This window comes from Terrapene carolina, unplaced genomic scaffold (assembly GCF_002925995.2).
Source record: "Terrapene carolina triunguis isolate 2854851 unplaced genomic scaffold, T_m_triunguis-2.0 Scaffold192, whole genome shotgun sequence".
Classification (NCBI taxonomy): Eukaryota; Metazoa; Chordata; order Testudines; family Emydidae; genus Terrapene; species Terrapene triunguis.
In genome coordinates, this window is record NW_020664543.1 from 1,759,278 (window position 1) to 1,776,776 (window position 17,499).

The 17,499-nt window shown below is 50.1% G+C and overlaps 1 protein-coding gene across 4 annotated transcripts in view; it reads right to left on the bottom strand.

Moving 5' to 3' along the window:
• Positions 1 to 6,082: 6,082 nt before the first annotated feature.
• The window catches only part of TBC1D16 (TBC1 domain family member 16), a 41,251-nt gene continuing 29,834 nt past the window's right edge, over positions 6,083 to 17,499 (bottom strand). For 3 of the 4 annotated variants that reach the window (XM_024205933.3, XM_024205935.3, XM_024205934.3), the window contains 9 exons: positions 15,099 to 15,296; positions 14,086 to 14,233; positions 12,921 to 13,088; positions 12,085 to 12,233; positions 11,536 to 11,670; positions 10,182 to 10,368; positions 8,770 to 8,949; positions 7,678 to 7,824; positions 6,083 to 6,872 (listed from right to left, as the gene is read on the bottom strand). In XM_024205933.3, coding sequence (XP_024061701.1) covers positions 6,627 to 6,872; positions 7,678 to 7,824; positions 8,770 to 8,949; positions 10,182 to 10,368; positions 11,536 to 11,670; positions 12,085 to 12,233; positions 12,921 to 13,088; positions 14,086 to 14,233; positions 15,099 to 15,296 — 1,558 coding nt within the window. In that variant the 3' untranslated portion in view covers positions 6,083 to 6,626. The remainder of the gene's footprint in view (positions 6,873 to 7,677; positions 7,825 to 8,769; positions 8,950 to 10,181; positions 10,369 to 11,535; positions 11,671 to 12,084; positions 12,234 to 12,920; positions 13,089 to 14,085; positions 14,234 to 15,098; positions 15,297 to 17,499) is intronic. The other variant, XM_024205936.3, reaches the window with a different exon arrangement.

Sequence of the window (17,499 nt, forward strand, 5' to 3'; positions counted from 1 at the left end):
CCCATCCCTTCATTGGCATGGAATATGGGCGCAACGTACAGCAATTCAGGTGGGAACTCTTCTAGGGTTTCAGGCTAGAAACGCAGCCCTGGGACTACAGCCAGCCTGGCACAAGCTGGTACAACTTCCCAGTGATGTCAATAGGAGTGATGCCCACTTGCCCGCAGGCAAACCGGCCCATGGACTCCTTTGGAAGCGTCGCTGGAAAGAGGCGATTCCCTGTCTAATTATGACCAAGGCAAGCATCCTGCTGCACTGCATCTTATTAGGTGCAACAGCTGCTGGAGTGTAATTTATTGCAGATTTGCTACCTAGCAATAAAACAAGTATATAGAAATAGCCAAAAACGTAGCCAGCCAGCTTGTCTACGATTCCTGAGACAGAAACAAGCAGCCCAGCCAGTCTGGGTGTGCAGCCAGCATGTGTGCTCCCAGGTAGCTAAGCTCTCTGCGCTAGTGGAGCAGCCAGTGCAGGGCAGAATTCAGCAAGACATGGACTCACAGCACAGTCCTCCCCAGGCTATCAGTCATCCCCCTCGGCCCTCTGGGGACTAGTATGCCACTCCTCGTTCCTGCTGTAACTTCTCTTCCTGCACAGCAGTCAAAATGATTCTCAAACAAGAACCTCACCCTCCTAGTCAAACGCCTTTTTCTGACTGGCCTCACCCTCCAGCCCAAGGGTTTTCAGCAGCCTTTACTCCACTCACCATCTCCCTCTTATGGCAGCAGCTCATTACGGTACATGCACCAAGATCTCAACTGGACTCCTGCCCCCAGCCCTGTGCCCAACCTCTACTTGAATGAGGTTTTTACTACCTAGGAGCAAAAGTTCAATTTTAAAAAGTTTCTGATGAAAAATGGGTAGTTTATCTTTACACCTTCTCCAGGAGCATGTGCTAGTAGTGCATGAGACCCAGAAAGGGCCCATAAACCAAAGCCAGACTGACTAGTCTATTATCTGCCCAGGCAGAGATTAATCAGCCAGCCTAAAGAAGGGCGAAAGGGATGTGACGTTTTAAACTCTGAGCTGGGTAATCACTCAGGTGAGGGGCTTTGTTCTTTCAAACTGTTCATTTTTCACTTGACAGATAGTTTTATGGTGTTAAAGAGACACCATGTCCTAACACACGCCCCACTAGCCCTCGTGACGGGATCAAACGAATCTCTCCCTGCCCCTCTCCAACGCTAACTTCGAATCTGTGAGCCTTCGGCAATGGTTCAGTTCCATATGGCCCGTGCTCCACAGCTAGCAAGGGTGGCTAGTGCGTCACGCTAGGCTATAGCTACATGGAGCCATTGCTCTGATCTGTCACATGGTGCCTGGGTTCGAGCTGGCTCAGCTGCCCCAGAGTACACACAAGTAGCGCAGTCATCGCTGGGGAGGGACAGGCCAGGCCAGCACATTCTCAGCACTGGCAGGTATGTGTGCCATACACACTAGTCTACCTAGCTTTCCAGGTGCAGGGAGATCATGTTCCCTGCCGGGATTATGAAGCATAATGTTACTGCTGTTAGGAGTGCTGGGGGGTTAATTTTCCTTTCCCTTTTCAATACACCTCCCACACCAAGAGGGGGGAGGATATGTGAGCTCAGGACACAGTTTAAAGAAGCTTACGGTGTTTACCTGTGCCAGGGCCCGTTTTTGACTTGCAGCCCATGCTATTGAACTGTGGCTAATGCACTGGAACAGGGAAGTGATCCAGGGGTGGTAAATAATAGGCAAGTAGCCACATATACCAACTGGATTCCAGCAAGCAGGAGAGCAAAGAGGCCCAGGGATGCGCCCAGCCCCTGCTTGGTTTTTAATTAGAGGTTTTGAAGCTTTCTTTTAATACTTTGCAATGTCTGTTGCTAGGGCACTGGGTGTTTTACAAAGGAGGGGTGGGACCATTATCCTCATTGGGAATGGGAAATGATTTGGGGCGATTCACACAGCAAGTCAGTGGCAGAGCCAGAAGAACCCAAGAGTCGGGATTCCCAGCCCAGCCCCCAATCTACTAGCTGAGGATATCTCTTTTTTCACTTTGTAGCACGCACACAAGCATTGCTCCCTACTCCTTGCAGATCACCTGCTGCTAGGGTGACCAGATGTCCCGATTTTATAGGGACAGTCTGGATTTTGGGGTCTTTTTCTCACATAGGCACCTATTACTCCCCACCTCCTGTCCCGATTTTTGACACTTGCTATCTGGTCAGCCTACCTGCTGCCCAAGCAGCTTCTGGATTGCTGCTCTCCCCAGCCTCCCATCACAGCAATGCTCCAAATCTTCCTTCTTAGAATTGCAGCTTTGAAAGGTTTCCGTTCAGCTCAGCTCTGTTATCTCTCGTTCCATGCCAGTTCGGAAGCATGGGAGATTTCCAGCAGATCAAGCTAGTTCAAGACTGGGCTGATGCCAGATATTTCCCCTGACCGTTCAGGAGTGGGGTGGTGCCAATCTTTACCATATAAACCCTAACAGGTGTGTGGTACTGCTGCAGGGCAGCTTCTGGTGACTCTAGCTTTCTTGGCTTTTGGATCCCCGCCCCAGAGGCAGGTAGGAGAAGCTAGATTAGTCACCATTCAGATCAGAAATGTGCCTCTTTGTAGTGAACCAAAATAGGGCCACTCCCCCCCACAATGTAATCCAAGGGCTCCCCCACTGCCAGGGTGGTTAACAAGCCAGCTCCTTCCATGCCTCTCAGTTGTAAGCAACTTGGCATCACACTCAGGGCTGCTACAAAGAGATCCCTTAAGTCTCCATTTAGCAGGAGAGCCAGATTCAGCTGGAGCCCACAGGTGGGATAGAGACTAAAACGTCCATGCAACACACATGCGAGTTGGGCTATTTCATCCCCTCTACACCCGAGGGATTCACTGTCACTTCCAGACTGAGCACGACAGGAGCTGGGACTCCTCACACGGCTTGCCCTCTGGCCTCAGCCAGCCCTTACTATCGCCTGCATTGACCTTGTCCCATACACTCGTGGTGCGCTATTCTCCCAAGCTGCTTGCACGGTGGAGTTCTAAGGCTGTACAACATGTTGTGAAAGCGCAGGGACAGTGCCAGCAGCACAGCATACCCGAGCATCATGCCTGCAGACACTGGAGCTGGGGGGTGTTTACCATTATACTGCAATGGGACGGAACCATTATGAATGCAGGAGAGCTGCACAATTACAAGTTTCAGCCTCTGTAATATGCAAGTCCCTGCACTTTGGTTCGCTGCTGCCCTCACTGCCTGCAAACAGGGCAACACTTCCCATCACTACAGAGTTCACATCTTGCACTGAGAGTTTATGGGTGTTCTGTGAATTCAACCATAATGGTAGCCAGAGCTAATGAACACCTTGACCTTGGAGTCGAGTTAACCCAGGATATGCTTATTACCTGGCAAACAGGAAGCAGCCCAAGTTAGCATCTCAGTAATAGTCTCTTTATTACTCTGAGTATTGTTGGGTTTTTCACTAGTTCAGTATAAGAAGAGAAACTATCCGCAATGGTCAAGTTGTGGACAACATGCAGCAAAGGGACACCTGAAAATTCAATGTTAATGAGGCCAGCAGGTAACATCAGGCATGGAAATGCTCTTGGGCAGGTAACACACACTGCTTGTTTAATTATGCTCCTCCACACAGATGTCACTTAAGTGTGTGGGAGTGTGCGATTAAAAAAAAAAAAAATCAGCTCTTTGCATGTGCTGGAAAATTCCATCAGAGTGTGAACCAAACGACCCTGAATGATTTCCACTGCTGAATGGCCTTTTAATGGTGGAAAGGGGAAACTATAATTTTAAAATATTATCTACTTCATCTCTTCCCATTACCTGTTATTGGCTGGGAACAACAATTCCTGCAGCAAAACCTGCTCTGGGTCTTTTGGTAGGTGTGGCCTGTGATAGCTTCAGGTTACTGTGTTCGTGAGTAAAGCAGGCTTTCCCTTTGTGGTGCCAAGTGGCAGGTATCTAGAGCTCCTGCCCACGCTACCCAGTCACTAGCAACTCAGACCACCAGCTGACGCCCCCACACTTTTAGAACGGTGGCTAAAACTGTACATGGCATAAGCGCCCAGCTGTACTTCATGTCATTCATAAAGTGGTGTAATAGGAAATGCAGACAGCAGGTGGAGCTCTATTCCTATTCCCTCAATAGGAAACAGCAGGCTTGTTTGTGCTGGGAAGCTGGCTGGCAGATGGCTCCCTGGTACTAGTCTGCATACGTCATTTACTGACGTTAAGTCAGTCACCACTACTTGCAGCTAAATGAACATGCCAGCAGGGTCTCCTGAAATCACAGCTGAAGGGCAATGCAGACGATGCTCATCTAACACAGCCTGCCACCCACGTTAACGCTGGCCCTGCACCCTAGTCCCTCTTCTAAGAGTTGGGGGATCAGTCCAGACCACAGCAAACCGCCTAGGCCTACCAGACTCTGCAGTGCCTCTCAGAGAAGGTGCAGCATCAGGTCTGACCGCACCCCGTCCACAGAAGCCAGAGTCGAACCTTTACTATTTCTTTGAAGCTTCTGCCAAGTTTTGGAGAACTCCCTGCTTCACAGCAGAGCAGCCCACCAGCCTCTGCCTGTGGAGACGGCCCTTATATATCAAATGAGGGTAGCAGCCATGAGCACGCAACGGGTTTTTTGCATATTACATAGAGACTGAAACTTGTAATTGTGCAGCTCTCCTATGTTCATAAGGGCAGTAAGCCCCGTAAGCGGGCCGAGTTGGGATCACTAGTGTATAACACTAGCGTGGGCTTTGTGGCGGTTTTAATGAAGGCACAGACCTCACCCAAAAGGAGTGGAGGCAGTTCAGGCAGGTGAGCAACAAGTGTGGCCGAATATTCCCAGCTGCTTCGGCACAGCCAAGCCTTCCCAGCAGGGGTACAGCCTGCTTAGGGTTTAGTCCTCTCCCTCCCCTTACAAAGGCAGTCAAACACTGGACATTTACTGGCTACGTGTAAGGTTCTAACTGCAGCCCTGCTCCCCAGACTTCAGCGAGCACACCTAGGAACTGCTGCTGCCCCGAGCAGGATTCAAACAGGATCTCTGCAGCAAACACAATGGAAAGAATTGCTTGTCATGTGGGTGTGTCGCTGCTGCAGCCCCACATGACCCAGCCTGGAGGACAGGGAGTTTGTCACACCTGTGTCAATATGGATCACAAAATAAATTAACTTAGGGAAAAACCCCACACACAACAGGCAAAGCCTAGAAATCAAAATGGTCTCCCTGTTCCGCACCCTGCCAGACCACTTACCAGCCCAGCTCAGTGACACAGCAGAGACTGTGTGCTACAAGGGAGGGGAAGAGATAGCAACTGGGAAAAGACTCAAAAGCCTACAGACCAAGGTACGCAAGTAGTGACGTGCTTGGAAGGTGGGAGCCCCATGTAACCTGTCCCCACACTGGGACTCTCTTTACACTCCCAGGTTAGCCACTCTCCCGTGTCTCTCTAGCACACATTTCTACAGAGGCCACATTGTAACCCCCAGTACGTACTTTTGGAAGTCCAGTGGATTTGCTAAGGACCTCCCAGGTGCCCCGCTCCATCCCAGTATCTGCAGTTGACACATAGATTTTGGAGAGCGGGACTGGAGAAACTTGCTCCCCACTCAAAAACTGACAGCAAAGACGGACCTGAGCACAGGCTGCTGCACTGCGGTTTGTTTCACTTTTCACTCTGAAGAAACAGAGTACCTCACGTGCACCAGCAGGTGTGCAAAACACCCACCTAGAGAGGGTGTTGCAGCCCACAGTGACGACCGGGATATGGACATAAAACACTTGGGGGGCGCAGAAGCACATGAGCCCACCTGGAAACCTGCAGATACCTGGGGCCAGACACACTGGAAACAGATGTTTAAAAACCAATGTCTCTAGTCTGCAACTATCAGAACGAGGAAGTAGTTTTGCCGAAGAATGTGATGGACAAGGAAGTGAACCCTCGGTGACATACTCAGAATACGGACAAGCTGTGCTTGCAAGACCTACAGCAGAGCGGATTCAGGACAGATGGAAGATCACTCAAGTTTGCCTTTGCAAAAGAAAGATCTCTGGGTGACTGGTCCCACAACACTGACCAATGAAATACCTACCCCACAATCCCAAAAGTTGGCAATTTTATTTTTTGGCAGATATATTCAAAGTGATAATCATGGATTTAAACAGAAGCCACTGAGTTGTGTGTTTTGGTTGAAGCAAAGTATGTATGTTCAGGATGGAGGGATGTCCGAGTGAGGTCTCGCCAGGGCTCTGCTCTCGCTACTCTTCCCACAAATGTTGCTGGTTGCACTTGGTTCTCTTTAGCGTTCTGGTTTCCTAGCAATGAGTGAGAAAGTTCTTGGCTGCTAGTGATTCTGATCCAATGGGCAGAGCCTTGGGAATCTATAAATACTTCACATTCTACACATAAAACCAAACCCAACGAAGAGACACACGGACACTGTTCCTGGTTTGTTAAGTTTCATTCGGGTTCCGGGACTCAGTGCAATGGAATTTGCTTCCTGTTGTGAAGTATCTCCATTCTCCTCCCATCTGCCTTCTCAGGAGTCTTGATAAACTTCCACTTCATTTTTTCTTTCCATGTACTCAACCTCGCCTTTCCAAACGAGCCCATTTCTCTCGCTGCCACCCCACCTTCAGCGGGAGCTATTTGCGGAAAGCAAAGACCTCCCGTGTTTTCGGTCCCCTCTTGCCTTCAGTTCCTGGTTTGGGAGAAGGCACTTCCACCATCCCCCCGTAAGGACAGCTCTCAGATTCAGGGTGGTGTCCAGAACACTCCACAGCAGGGATGTAGCCACTGTCCCACATGCCAGTCCCACACAGCTTACACAGGTCATGCAGGCTACAGGGGATCCGGGGTAACAGGCGAAACTGATAAAGCAAACTCCTAGCCTGGCGTGGGAGAGAAGAAGGATATAACCCGTTAGAAAGACAGCCAGAGCTTGGGCTGCCCAATGGCCCATCCTGTGTAACACTCACATAAAGCTACACTGAAAGTGCTAAGTATTTTCAAGATCTACAATAACCCGGCCATGAGAGGAACACAAATCCTAGGCTCATGCATGAAAGCTCAATGAGGCTTAGGGAGAGTTTCCAGCCTGGGAATTCAGGATTCGTCAGCAGCACCAGGCTCCTGGCCCCGGATGCTGAAATACTGTCGCTAATCACAGTGCAGTGCAAGTCTCCCTCATACAGCCTGCCGCCCTGCGCGGAGGGACTCCCCAGCCTTTCTGCTGAAGCTGCCAACAGCGGGGGATGGATGCGTGGGGGGGGGAGGATAATTAGTCCCAACTGTGTTGCTGTTGGCTGAGCCCTAGGAACTGACCTTACCCCTCCCCCCATCAGTGTCATGTGATCTGCAGTCACTCCTGGACTGGGAGCCAGGACACCAAGCTGAGCAGCAGCGCAGGGCCCCCATTTCTACACCCTTGAGTGTGTGTTAATTACGCTCTCTTGTACAGGGCTAGTGCCTCGCAGACCCCCTGAAACGATCACTGGACTCCCAAACAAGTGCAGCCTAAGGACGGACTCCAAGCTAACCCTACCCTCCCACCCTCAACATCTGCAAGCCCTGCAGGGCCAGGGGAAGGACATGAGGGAACGGGAGAGAGCTGTAGTGTCAACCCCTGGTGCTCCTGAAAGGCTGACACGTCTCTGTGGCTGCTGGTTCAGCTGACGTCAGCACGTTGGCATTTACCTTCCTGAGTACAAGTTCCCCATTCATGTGCATGGCCAGGTTACCGAAATGCAGCAGCATCTGGTCAGTGGCCAGTTGCTGCTCAATGACATCATCGCCGTAAATCACCACGATGGCCACACAGATAAAGAGGTGGAAATAGTCCGTCTGCAAGGAGAAAGCAGGAGTTGGGGATTACAAGAGGGGAAGGTGGAGGACTGACTAGTCTAAAGGAGCACCGTTTGCTCTCATAATGCTGGCTTGGTTTCTGCACAGAGGGAAAGGGGAAGAATGCATCATGGACCACTGAGAGGTAATACAGGGGTGACAGTCACATGACCGCACCAGCCAACCAGCACCCAACAAGCCCCACAGTCCTGATGCTAGGAGTGAGAGTGGTGACAACTCCACAAGACTGTCACCGCTTGCCTGGCGAGTTCTCTTCCAGATGGCACGTGACAGTCCAGGAGGAACAGTCCCCTTAGGCAGATACTCCCCTAACCCCCCCGTCCCTTTCATACACACGCCCTGGCCCTGCCCCTGCCCCTCCCCCCTGCAGGTCAATACAGAAACGAACACCCCGTCATGCAGCCTGCTGAAGAAACCAGTCCAGCTGTCAGGGTCCTCGCTCCCAGGACAGGGACAGAGAGGAGCTCAGTTTCGTGCTCTCCCTGCCACTTGGTCCTCTGGCTAGTCTTGCAGGAAACCTGGAAACCAGGCTTTGCAAGTCCTCAGAACCGCAATTCAGGACTTGAGGAAAACAGCCTGCGCTGAACTTTCAGTGAAGCAGCGACCCTTCAAACCAATCAGTTGTGACAGCCGCAAGACCAGCCCATGAACGCAGTAATGAGCCAATCAGGGTGCAATTTGCATTCATTTAAGTTACTTTTGAGGCAAGCGGCAGGGGATCAACCCAACAGATTGTCAAGACTGGAAAATCATGCTTTCAGTGTGTCATAGTCAGATGGGGGAGGGGGAGCGGAAGGGAGGCTGGATACCTGCAGCCACACCTACACTGGCTCCTTTTCTGCCCAGCGTCTAGCACGCCAGCAGTACTCGGCAAAGGGAACACTCCCGCCCATTATGTCCTGCACCCATCGTCTGTGCTCTAACCTGATAATGAGCCCAGCACGCTTCCCACATGCGCAAAGCCTCAGCATCCGGAAACTCGCGTTTAAAACAGAGGAGGATCCACCGATGACAGAAAAGCATCTGCAAGCCATCCTCCCCCAGGGAGACGAGGTGCTGATAGAAGCGCAGGTGCATGAGTCGCAACAGCTCTCGTATGTACATCTGAAAACACATGTCATTCAGTGGAGCCACTACCTCACAGGCCTGGACACTCCCTGGCACCCCCATCCCGTGAGCACCGCAGCAGCTTGCGCCTTCCCACCGGAGTCACTGGAACCAGGCCCCATCCTTTCCCCTCCACGTTTGCTGTTACAGGCCAGACTTGGTTATGCTGTCAGTGGAGACAGGGCCTTGAGGCCACTGTGGAGGTTTAGGAAGGAAGAGCAGAGAGAGAAGAAAATCTCCATGACAGGTTTTATCTTAATGATGCTAATGAAAAGGAAGCCTGGGAGCTGGGCTGAGGCAGGGAGCTTGGAGCTGGAAACCCAGGAAGGAGGGGCTGGTTTCGGTAGCTTCTTTTAGCTGAGACTAAACGCTGAGAAAGTGACTTTGCAAAATTAACCCATTCAGCATGTTAGTGAAGTCTGGAGCTGTCACATGTCCCCAGTCACTGCCAGAGAAGTTTGGACCAGTGAGATGGAAGCTGAATGGTGCCATGGTGACCAGGACGTCACACCTTGGGTTTGGGAGAGAAATGGTGGGACTGCCCAGGACGCTAACCAGAAAGGATTCAGCATTCCCTCTGCAGTCAGAGGTGTCCGGAGGCTCTCGTTCCCAAAATGAACCATTATATAGATTAGGCCCAACACCTAGATTTTTGTAAAATAAATAAATAAATAAATAAATAAATAAAAATAAAAAAAAGGTTTTTATACAACCTTCAAGTTAAAAAATGTTTTCCTGGCAGATTTAAAACAAGTTGCCAGTGAGAAAGTTTGCGATTTGCACTGAATCTTTCTTCTGCCATATTTGAAACCTGAATGCTGCAGAATTATGCTACCATCCCGGAACCAGGAAGTGAAGCTGACTGGTGGGTTTCCATTGTCCAAGCTGAGTGAAGTGCAAAGGTAAGTGACCAGTAGCCCCAGAGCAGAGTATATTAGAGTGTAAAAGATAAATTAAGAACCATTTATGGTTTACAAGGAATCTGGGATTTTAAAAATATTTTTTATCTTACAACATCCTGTTAATAGTTGCCACTAACTCAGCTCAGTTCACCCAGGGTGCCTGTCACCCTCTGTGCATTTACTCTCCCTGGAACATGGCTTGGCATGCTGGGAGCCACAGTAGCTGCCTAGCTAATGGGTTTTGTGTATTTGTTTTATGGCATTTTTTGAGGAGGCTCGGAGGACGTTCAGGAAGGGAACAAAGAGAGCCCACTGCTCAGAGCTCACCAGTTGTTTCTCCATATCTTCATCCCGGGGGGAACTGATGAAGATAGTGTTCTGCATCAAACCCACGAAGCACCAGAAAGTGTCTGACTCATCCAGGACCTCTGCCAGAATGGGGGCAACCAGGTCGGACATCCCCTGGGAGTAGCCAATGGTAGGGTTATACACTGCATAGTTCAGCAAGATTCTCCTAGAGGAGACATTCAATAGGAGAGGGTGAGATCCAGGGGGTGCCAGGCAGAGCTGACCTCCGTCACCCTCCCCTCTCTACCCCCACCCCACATATGGAGTCAGACAAGATGTAAAAGATCAATAAATCTCTTGCCGTTTAAGGACACAACTGGAATCTGGAAAACAAGTGACCCTAGCAGCGCTACAAGACATGGCATCCCATACAGATGCAGCTAATGGTGTCTGTGGCGTGCTTTTCTAGTGAAAGCACCATGTCTAGGGCACAGACCTAGGGGATTAGGTTATCTTGGGCTGGTTCAGAAGAGGTGTCTGGTTAGCGGACAGTAATCAGAAATTAGAATCTAGGCAGAACTCATTGAGCCCCCATTTCCCAAGCTGGGGGCTGGTGACATTAGAGAGGCGGGACAGAGGAGAGGCGCATTCAGGATGGGGAAAGCAACATGAAGAGGCTCAGCTGTGAAAGCACTCCTGGCCTGGCTCCAAGAAAACTCCAGCGGACAGAGACTCCTTGCCCACGCAGCTGTGGGGTGACAGAGAATGGGAGCGCATGAGGGCATACGTGTGGAGCAACAATGTGAGAGAGAGAGAGAGAGAGAAAGGAAAAGAGAGAGAAGGTCAGAATAGGAGCTGAAGTGGTAAAGAACAGAGGAGCCCGAGAGGCAAGGGTGCCCCCATGCCCATCTGCGATGCTCAGATCCACTATGTTCAGGGGGTGGCATACACAGGGTCATATGCCCATGCTCAGGTACTAGAGTGCTCGGCCTTCCACCTGGCCAGTGAGAAGCTGGGCACTGCACACAACCTGCCACCCACAAAAATCCAATCTCCTGTCACACTCCAGCAGCAGCAACTCAATTCCCAGGCTGCCTTCACCTTTCAGCTCCCACCTCTTGGCTTCTCTGTCCAAATGGGTCTAGGCAGGGTCAACACAGCCAGAAAGAGGTGGGGAGGGGCGGGGAATCAGGGACGGGGCTGAATGGGGCCCCATGTGCATTACTGGGGATAGGTTGCCCTACACATGGTATCCCTTAGCGCTCCCAAGGCAGGTGCTTCGAAGCTGCTCTCCCTAGGGTACAGAGCTCCTTACAGAGTTTTCCCTATAGTCAGTAGGATTCCTTCCTTAGGGTGCTGGGGAAAGATATTGTCCAGCTTAAAGCAGCGTCACCTCATGGTTTCCACATTTGGGTTGCCCTCGCCGCGGAAGAACTGGTTGCTGCGGTCAGTCCTCACCACGTCTTTGTCAACTGTGAACTGCACGTTACGCCAAAACTCTTTGTGTTCATCTGGAGTCATCGAAAGCCTGAAAATTAAGCAGCGACTGAGTGCACCGGACAGCCCCAAGTGAACAAGGAACAAAGGGCCCAATCTGGAAAGACTCTGGGCATTACATTGGGGGCAGAGACCGGTCCCTCCCTCTCCAGACATCGCTCACCACTGCCAAGTCTGCCTGGAGCAGCTGCTCATCTGAGCAATGCCCAGGCGATTACAACTGCCGCTTTGGGCAAGCTTGCGTCAAAGAATTCGAATGACCTGACACGAACGAGATGGCACCAGCTCCATGTGCTCAGAAAGTGAGCCATGGCAGAGAAGTTCCCTTTACCCATCACTCTTAGTCATGCCTCCCTAGCAGGGCAGGGCTGTCATTCAGTATTGGTACATTTTTGATCAGGATCAGAGAGATGAGAAGAGTAAGGTGGGGCCTCTCCCTGGTCACCTCTTCTGCTGGATCTCAAAGTATTCCCTCCTCTTCTGCACCCTCAGTGCCTCCCTCTCCTCTGACGTGGACTCGTGGCTGTAGTACCGCAGCATGAAGGGCCAGACCTCACCTCGGATAGACACATCAATCCCGCCAAAGAAAATGGCCTGGAGGAAGGTGCAAAAGTGGCAACAAATACCATTTTTAAATTTCCAAACACTGCATCGAGAAACCACCAGTCCTTGCACTGAGGAGAGAGCAGCAAAGCTGCCAGACAAGTGATGCCTTGATTCAAACTCCTGCAATTTGCACATGTTTAGAGGGAAAGCACTGGCCTTCTATTCCCATACGAGACACAAATCGGGCTCATTTCAATGTCAATACCCCACCCCCGGAGCAGCTCTACGATTAACGTGTCGCTCTCATGTCACGGCTTAATCCCCAATCCTGGAGACGCTGCATTTCTCCGCACACTTTTCTCTAAGGAGTTGGACACAGTACTCCCCCAAACCCTTGAATTACTTTACACAGGAGCCTTGATTGCTTTCTTTGGTTTGTTCACACTGCATTGTACAAGCATGTCTGGGATTGGACACTAGTCCACTTACTCCAGCAGGCAGAGGCAGGACAGCAAACCCTCTCTGCTCAGAAAGATGTTCCATTATTTTGCCTCTAGCTGACCTGATTGCAGTCTCAGCGAGATCTCCAACCAAGCACCATAAATAATAGTCTCACAGTATAAAGATAACCAGTGCCTGCCACAGCACAAAGCAAACTGCTTCAGCTTCCACCTGGGGCCTTTTCCTCGAAGAAAAGAGCAAGCAGACCAAGGCAGCAGCTGCCAAACCCCTCACCTTGCGCAGCTTGTACTCCTCTTCCACCTGTCCAGATTCATTCAGGTGATTGAGCCAGGCAGTGACATCGAGACGCTTGTACGTGTTCTCCTCTGGATGTGTCTCGGAGGACGGCAGCTTGGGGCGGCGGATTGAGAACTGCATGCATGTCTTCTCATCAGTAAGCTGCTGAATGGGAGACAGAACCGCAGCAAAGTTCCTAAACCAACTGCTTTTAAAGCAGGAGACCCAGTTAGCACAGCTCCCTTAGGATTAACAGCCAAGACCCGATGTTCAGGAGGGAGGGGGAGTTTCTGTACAACACCAGCCATTAAAACAGCAAGAGTAATTGGAGCCATTAAAAATCAGAGAGCCACAAAACAGCTTCACTTAGAAAAACAGTTTCTTTCCACTCCTCCCCCAACCATATCCCGAATTAATGCTGCTTACAGCAAAACTTCACTCTGCCAGGAATGGCTGCGATAAATTACATATGATTGGCCAGACAAAGGGCTGCTGTTAGGCAAGCCAGAGCTGCACTGCCAGGCTCTCGCTAAGGGCACTCATGATCCCAGTGCGAAACTGCAGCTGACATTTAATTTAAAAATCAAAGGTTGCTCACTGCAAAAGTGAGCCCATGCTACTGTAATAAGGAAAGCAGCAGGGGGCTCAGTGAGAAGGAAGGAATTTAAAAATCACTTTCTAATAAGCACATACACTCTCTTAAACGGATAATTAAAGAGCTCTCATCACATCTGTATGTAGATTGAGCAAAATATGGCAAGGTGACTTGTCAAAACATTATTTTCAAATGCAGCGTGCCAGGCTTCACAAAATGGATGGGAGATGCACGGAACTGCCCATCGAATATTGCTGATTTCCCAGCCATCTTGTGGCCTAACACCACCAGCCCATCTAGCTATGGCCTCTAGCAAAGCAGACACCTAAGCAAGCCTTTTGGATAATCATTCCCCCTAGAACAGATATGTGCATCAGAGAGTGGCGATTTGGTCTGCACTTTCATCTCCTAAAATTGTCCAAGTACGCCAGAAAGCAACAATGGGTTTGTTGCATTAATACACCACTTTAATCAGCCCTAGCCCACCCCTGCCTAATAACGGAGGTCTCACAGATAGACCCTCCATCTTTTGGGACATCTCTGCCTCACTAGGCCTTGCTCGGTTACCTGGTCTTTGAGATGGGTCTCCGTGCAGTATTTCCATTGCTGAAACACCTCAGACAGTTTATCCAGGCCACCATGGTGAAAGTGGAAGATCTTGTATTGACTCTCCCTGCTAGCAACAACCAACTGCCCACTGGTGCATGCCTCATCGCTGAAGGGCAATCAAAGGGGGAGAACAACGCACATTTAAGAGCTGGTTTTATGCCCCAGGAGAACTTGGGGTGAGGGTGGACAGCAGGCTAGACTAGAAAACAACGCAGAGAAATGAGAGAGAGAAAAGAGCAAACACACCCAGTTGCCTCTTGCTGACAGAGGCAGAATGTTTCTGCAGCATAGGGAATGAGGTTTCATGTGGCCCCGGTGACAGCAGGGGATGTTCTGTGCCCTCGCCCCTTAAAGAGTGACTCTGTCTATACCTGGTAGCATTGCTCCCAACTCTTCCCATTCCAGTTCAAAACACTGACTACATGAAGGAACTAAATTCCTGCCAGGTGCTAGGGGACAGAACCCAGTCTAGGAACACTCGGACAGTATGCACAGAGCTGGCTCTTAGGGATGGGGGAGCTCTGGTTGCAAATGACACCCTCTGAGGGTCCAACACAAAGGGCTTGGGGAGAGGAAAGCCACGCATTTATAATTAGGAAGAAGACAGAAGAGGGAAGAGAAGGGAGAGCACAGAGGAGATGGGGGAGGGGAGGTACTGAAGAGATAGCTGTTCCCTCACTCTCAAGCTATTCTTGATCTTCTGTAGACAGGTAAGACCAGCACTGGGCACCTTCAAAGATTTCCTAAAGGGCCAGAAAGGATTCTGCATGGAGGTAAGCGCGTTCAGCAGGCTGCCACTTGGATTCAGATGGAGAACACTGCTGGAGAAAGGCTCCAGAAGAAACTTTCTGAAACAATTGGTCTCCAGACAACCTAGCTCCCACTACCCTGACAAGTCACACACACACACCTGTCACTGTGACGGGCGGAGGCAACAACAAGGATAGAAGATCTAGAACTACATTTCTTACCTAAAGAAAAGGCGAAGGGACCTCATTTGTCCAAGGTCCACTCTGAAGACCCCACAGATCTGCTCTAGGGCAAACACCTTCTGCTGTTCGTCCCATCTGGTGTTCTGAGCTTGCCTGTTATTCTCCTGGAATTGGGCACTGGTGTCAAGGCTGGAAGTGGAGCTGTTTGAGCAGGTCATGTGATTGTCACATGTCTCCCTACACGACAGAGAGGGGCAAAACCAGCAGTATGTTAACCACAGATCTAGGTTCTGCAATCACTTGACAGTAACTTCAGTCTCTCTTGGCAGACAAATTGCTTTTGCTAACAGAGCTATGAAGTCAGAACACTATGCAGTGCTGAGAAATCACTAAATGTTACTCCAAATAGAATGGATTTTAAAGTGCATCATCCAGAAGATCAGTCCCAGGAGAGCCACCCTACTTGCAGCCAGTGCTCAAAGAGCATGTAGGCTTTGGAAGGTGGTGGAGACGGTCCGTGTCTCCCAGGAATACAGCAGTATTGAATGGCAAAATTAAGATAGAGGCTTAACCCTTTGAGATGGAGGCAGTTCAACCCCCTTGGGAGGGAAATCCTGCCCATTCTCTGCGGAGAGGCAGATGTCTACTGTAGCATGATAGGTGCAGTTTGTAGAGCCAATCCAGGGGCACTTTTCTCCCCTCCCCACCATGTGTCATGGAACTCAGATCTGCAAGCGCCCCCATACCACTGTGCATGGCGGCTGATGGCTCCCCTGTTTTTCCATCCCGGGTAACAGGGGCACAGATGCTTGGCAGGCGACTGCAGCAGCTGCACTAGCACAGAGCGGATAAGGTATGAGGGGGAAAGGACATTTTGCCCCACAGCCCTAGAGAATTCCTCAGCACAGCGTCCAGCTGCTCAGGGCCCTGACTGGGACAGGATCTGTGGGCACACTGAGAAGGCATCACTGACTGGAGACCTCATTGGTTATGTTTTCTCTGTAGCCAGAATGATGATGAAGAGAAGAAAAAAAAAAAGTAACGAATACATACAACTCTGGGGCAGTGCCTCCCTCGCTAGGGCATATTTCCTGCTACCCACTTACAAGGGGGCCCACCAAGCCTAGTTTCATGTATGCAGACTTTGGAAAATGGTTTCCACGTCCATGCTTGAAACTTTGGCTAGTGAAGTGGTAACTTATAGACAAGCCCTTTAACCCAATACATAGTGGAGAAAGTGAGTCAGACTATGCTTTCTCACAAGCTAAGAGGCTAGCTGGGTCAACAATGTATTTGGCCTAAAGGATAGCCTGGGTTTAGATTAACTATCCCCCACCCCCAATCAAGCCCAGCCCCAAAGAAAAACATCATTGCTCTGGGAATTAAGTGAATCTGAAGCTGTGACCCCTTGGCTCTTAAAAAGGCCAATACATCTGAACAGTATTTGAGGGGGCCCCTGAATGGGTTCCACTGTGAAATCATGGTTTGCAAAACAAGGCAAGTGGCAGATATAAAGCCAGCCCCCTGCCATGCCACTTAATGCAATGTTTTCTAATCCGCTTATCTAACAATGTAGGCGCTGAACGCTGAAAAAAATCACACACTCGGCAGGCCTCTGCAGTACAGCCCATCAGTCCGCTTCCCAAGCCCGGCTCCACTGCTCCTTACACAGGGGCCACTGGACAAGCCTCATTGTCGCCAACCACCAATGGGTCAGGTCGCTGCATTCCAATGCACAGGTCTTTGGACAGCTCAGTTAGCGGTGGGATCAATTTTGAACAGAGTCCTAATGAGCAGCCTAGTTCAACCGTATGGCTCGAAACCTCAGTGCCCACACGCAGGAAATAAATCCACAGCTTCTTCGCTCGTCTTGTATTTAAATAAGGCTACAGAATAAAATCGGTTCTCTCTTAGCCAGACGAGTGAGCTTTCCTACTTAGTTCACGTATGTTCTGCAGCTCAACACTCCTGGAGAGAGGGTTCCAAACAGAAGTAACATCTGTCCCAATCTGGGGGTTTGCGATCTTAGGATAAGACGCGGCAATATCACGTGAGCAGAGATAACATGTCTTCACTGAAGTAAACAGGGCAAATGCACCAACCCTGACAGAAGTCACTTTTCAGGAGCTAGCACTGTTTCTGAGAAAGGCATCTGGCTCCTTCCAGTGTTACCTTAAAAGTAGAGACAGTCACCTTTGCTGCAAGCAGCTTTCCCTGATTTAATGGTATTTGGTTTTGTGAAAATCCAGTGTTATTTTATCTGATAAATCTGTGTCATGGACTGCTTCCCAGAAATACAATACCACACATCAATGCAAAGAAGTCCTGGCATAAGACACCCTGCACTGGACTGCCTGCAACAAGCAGCTGGTGTTTATGGAGCAACTCAGTTAAAGCCACAGCTGATTACATAGGATTTTCCTGGAAGAAATGAGACAAA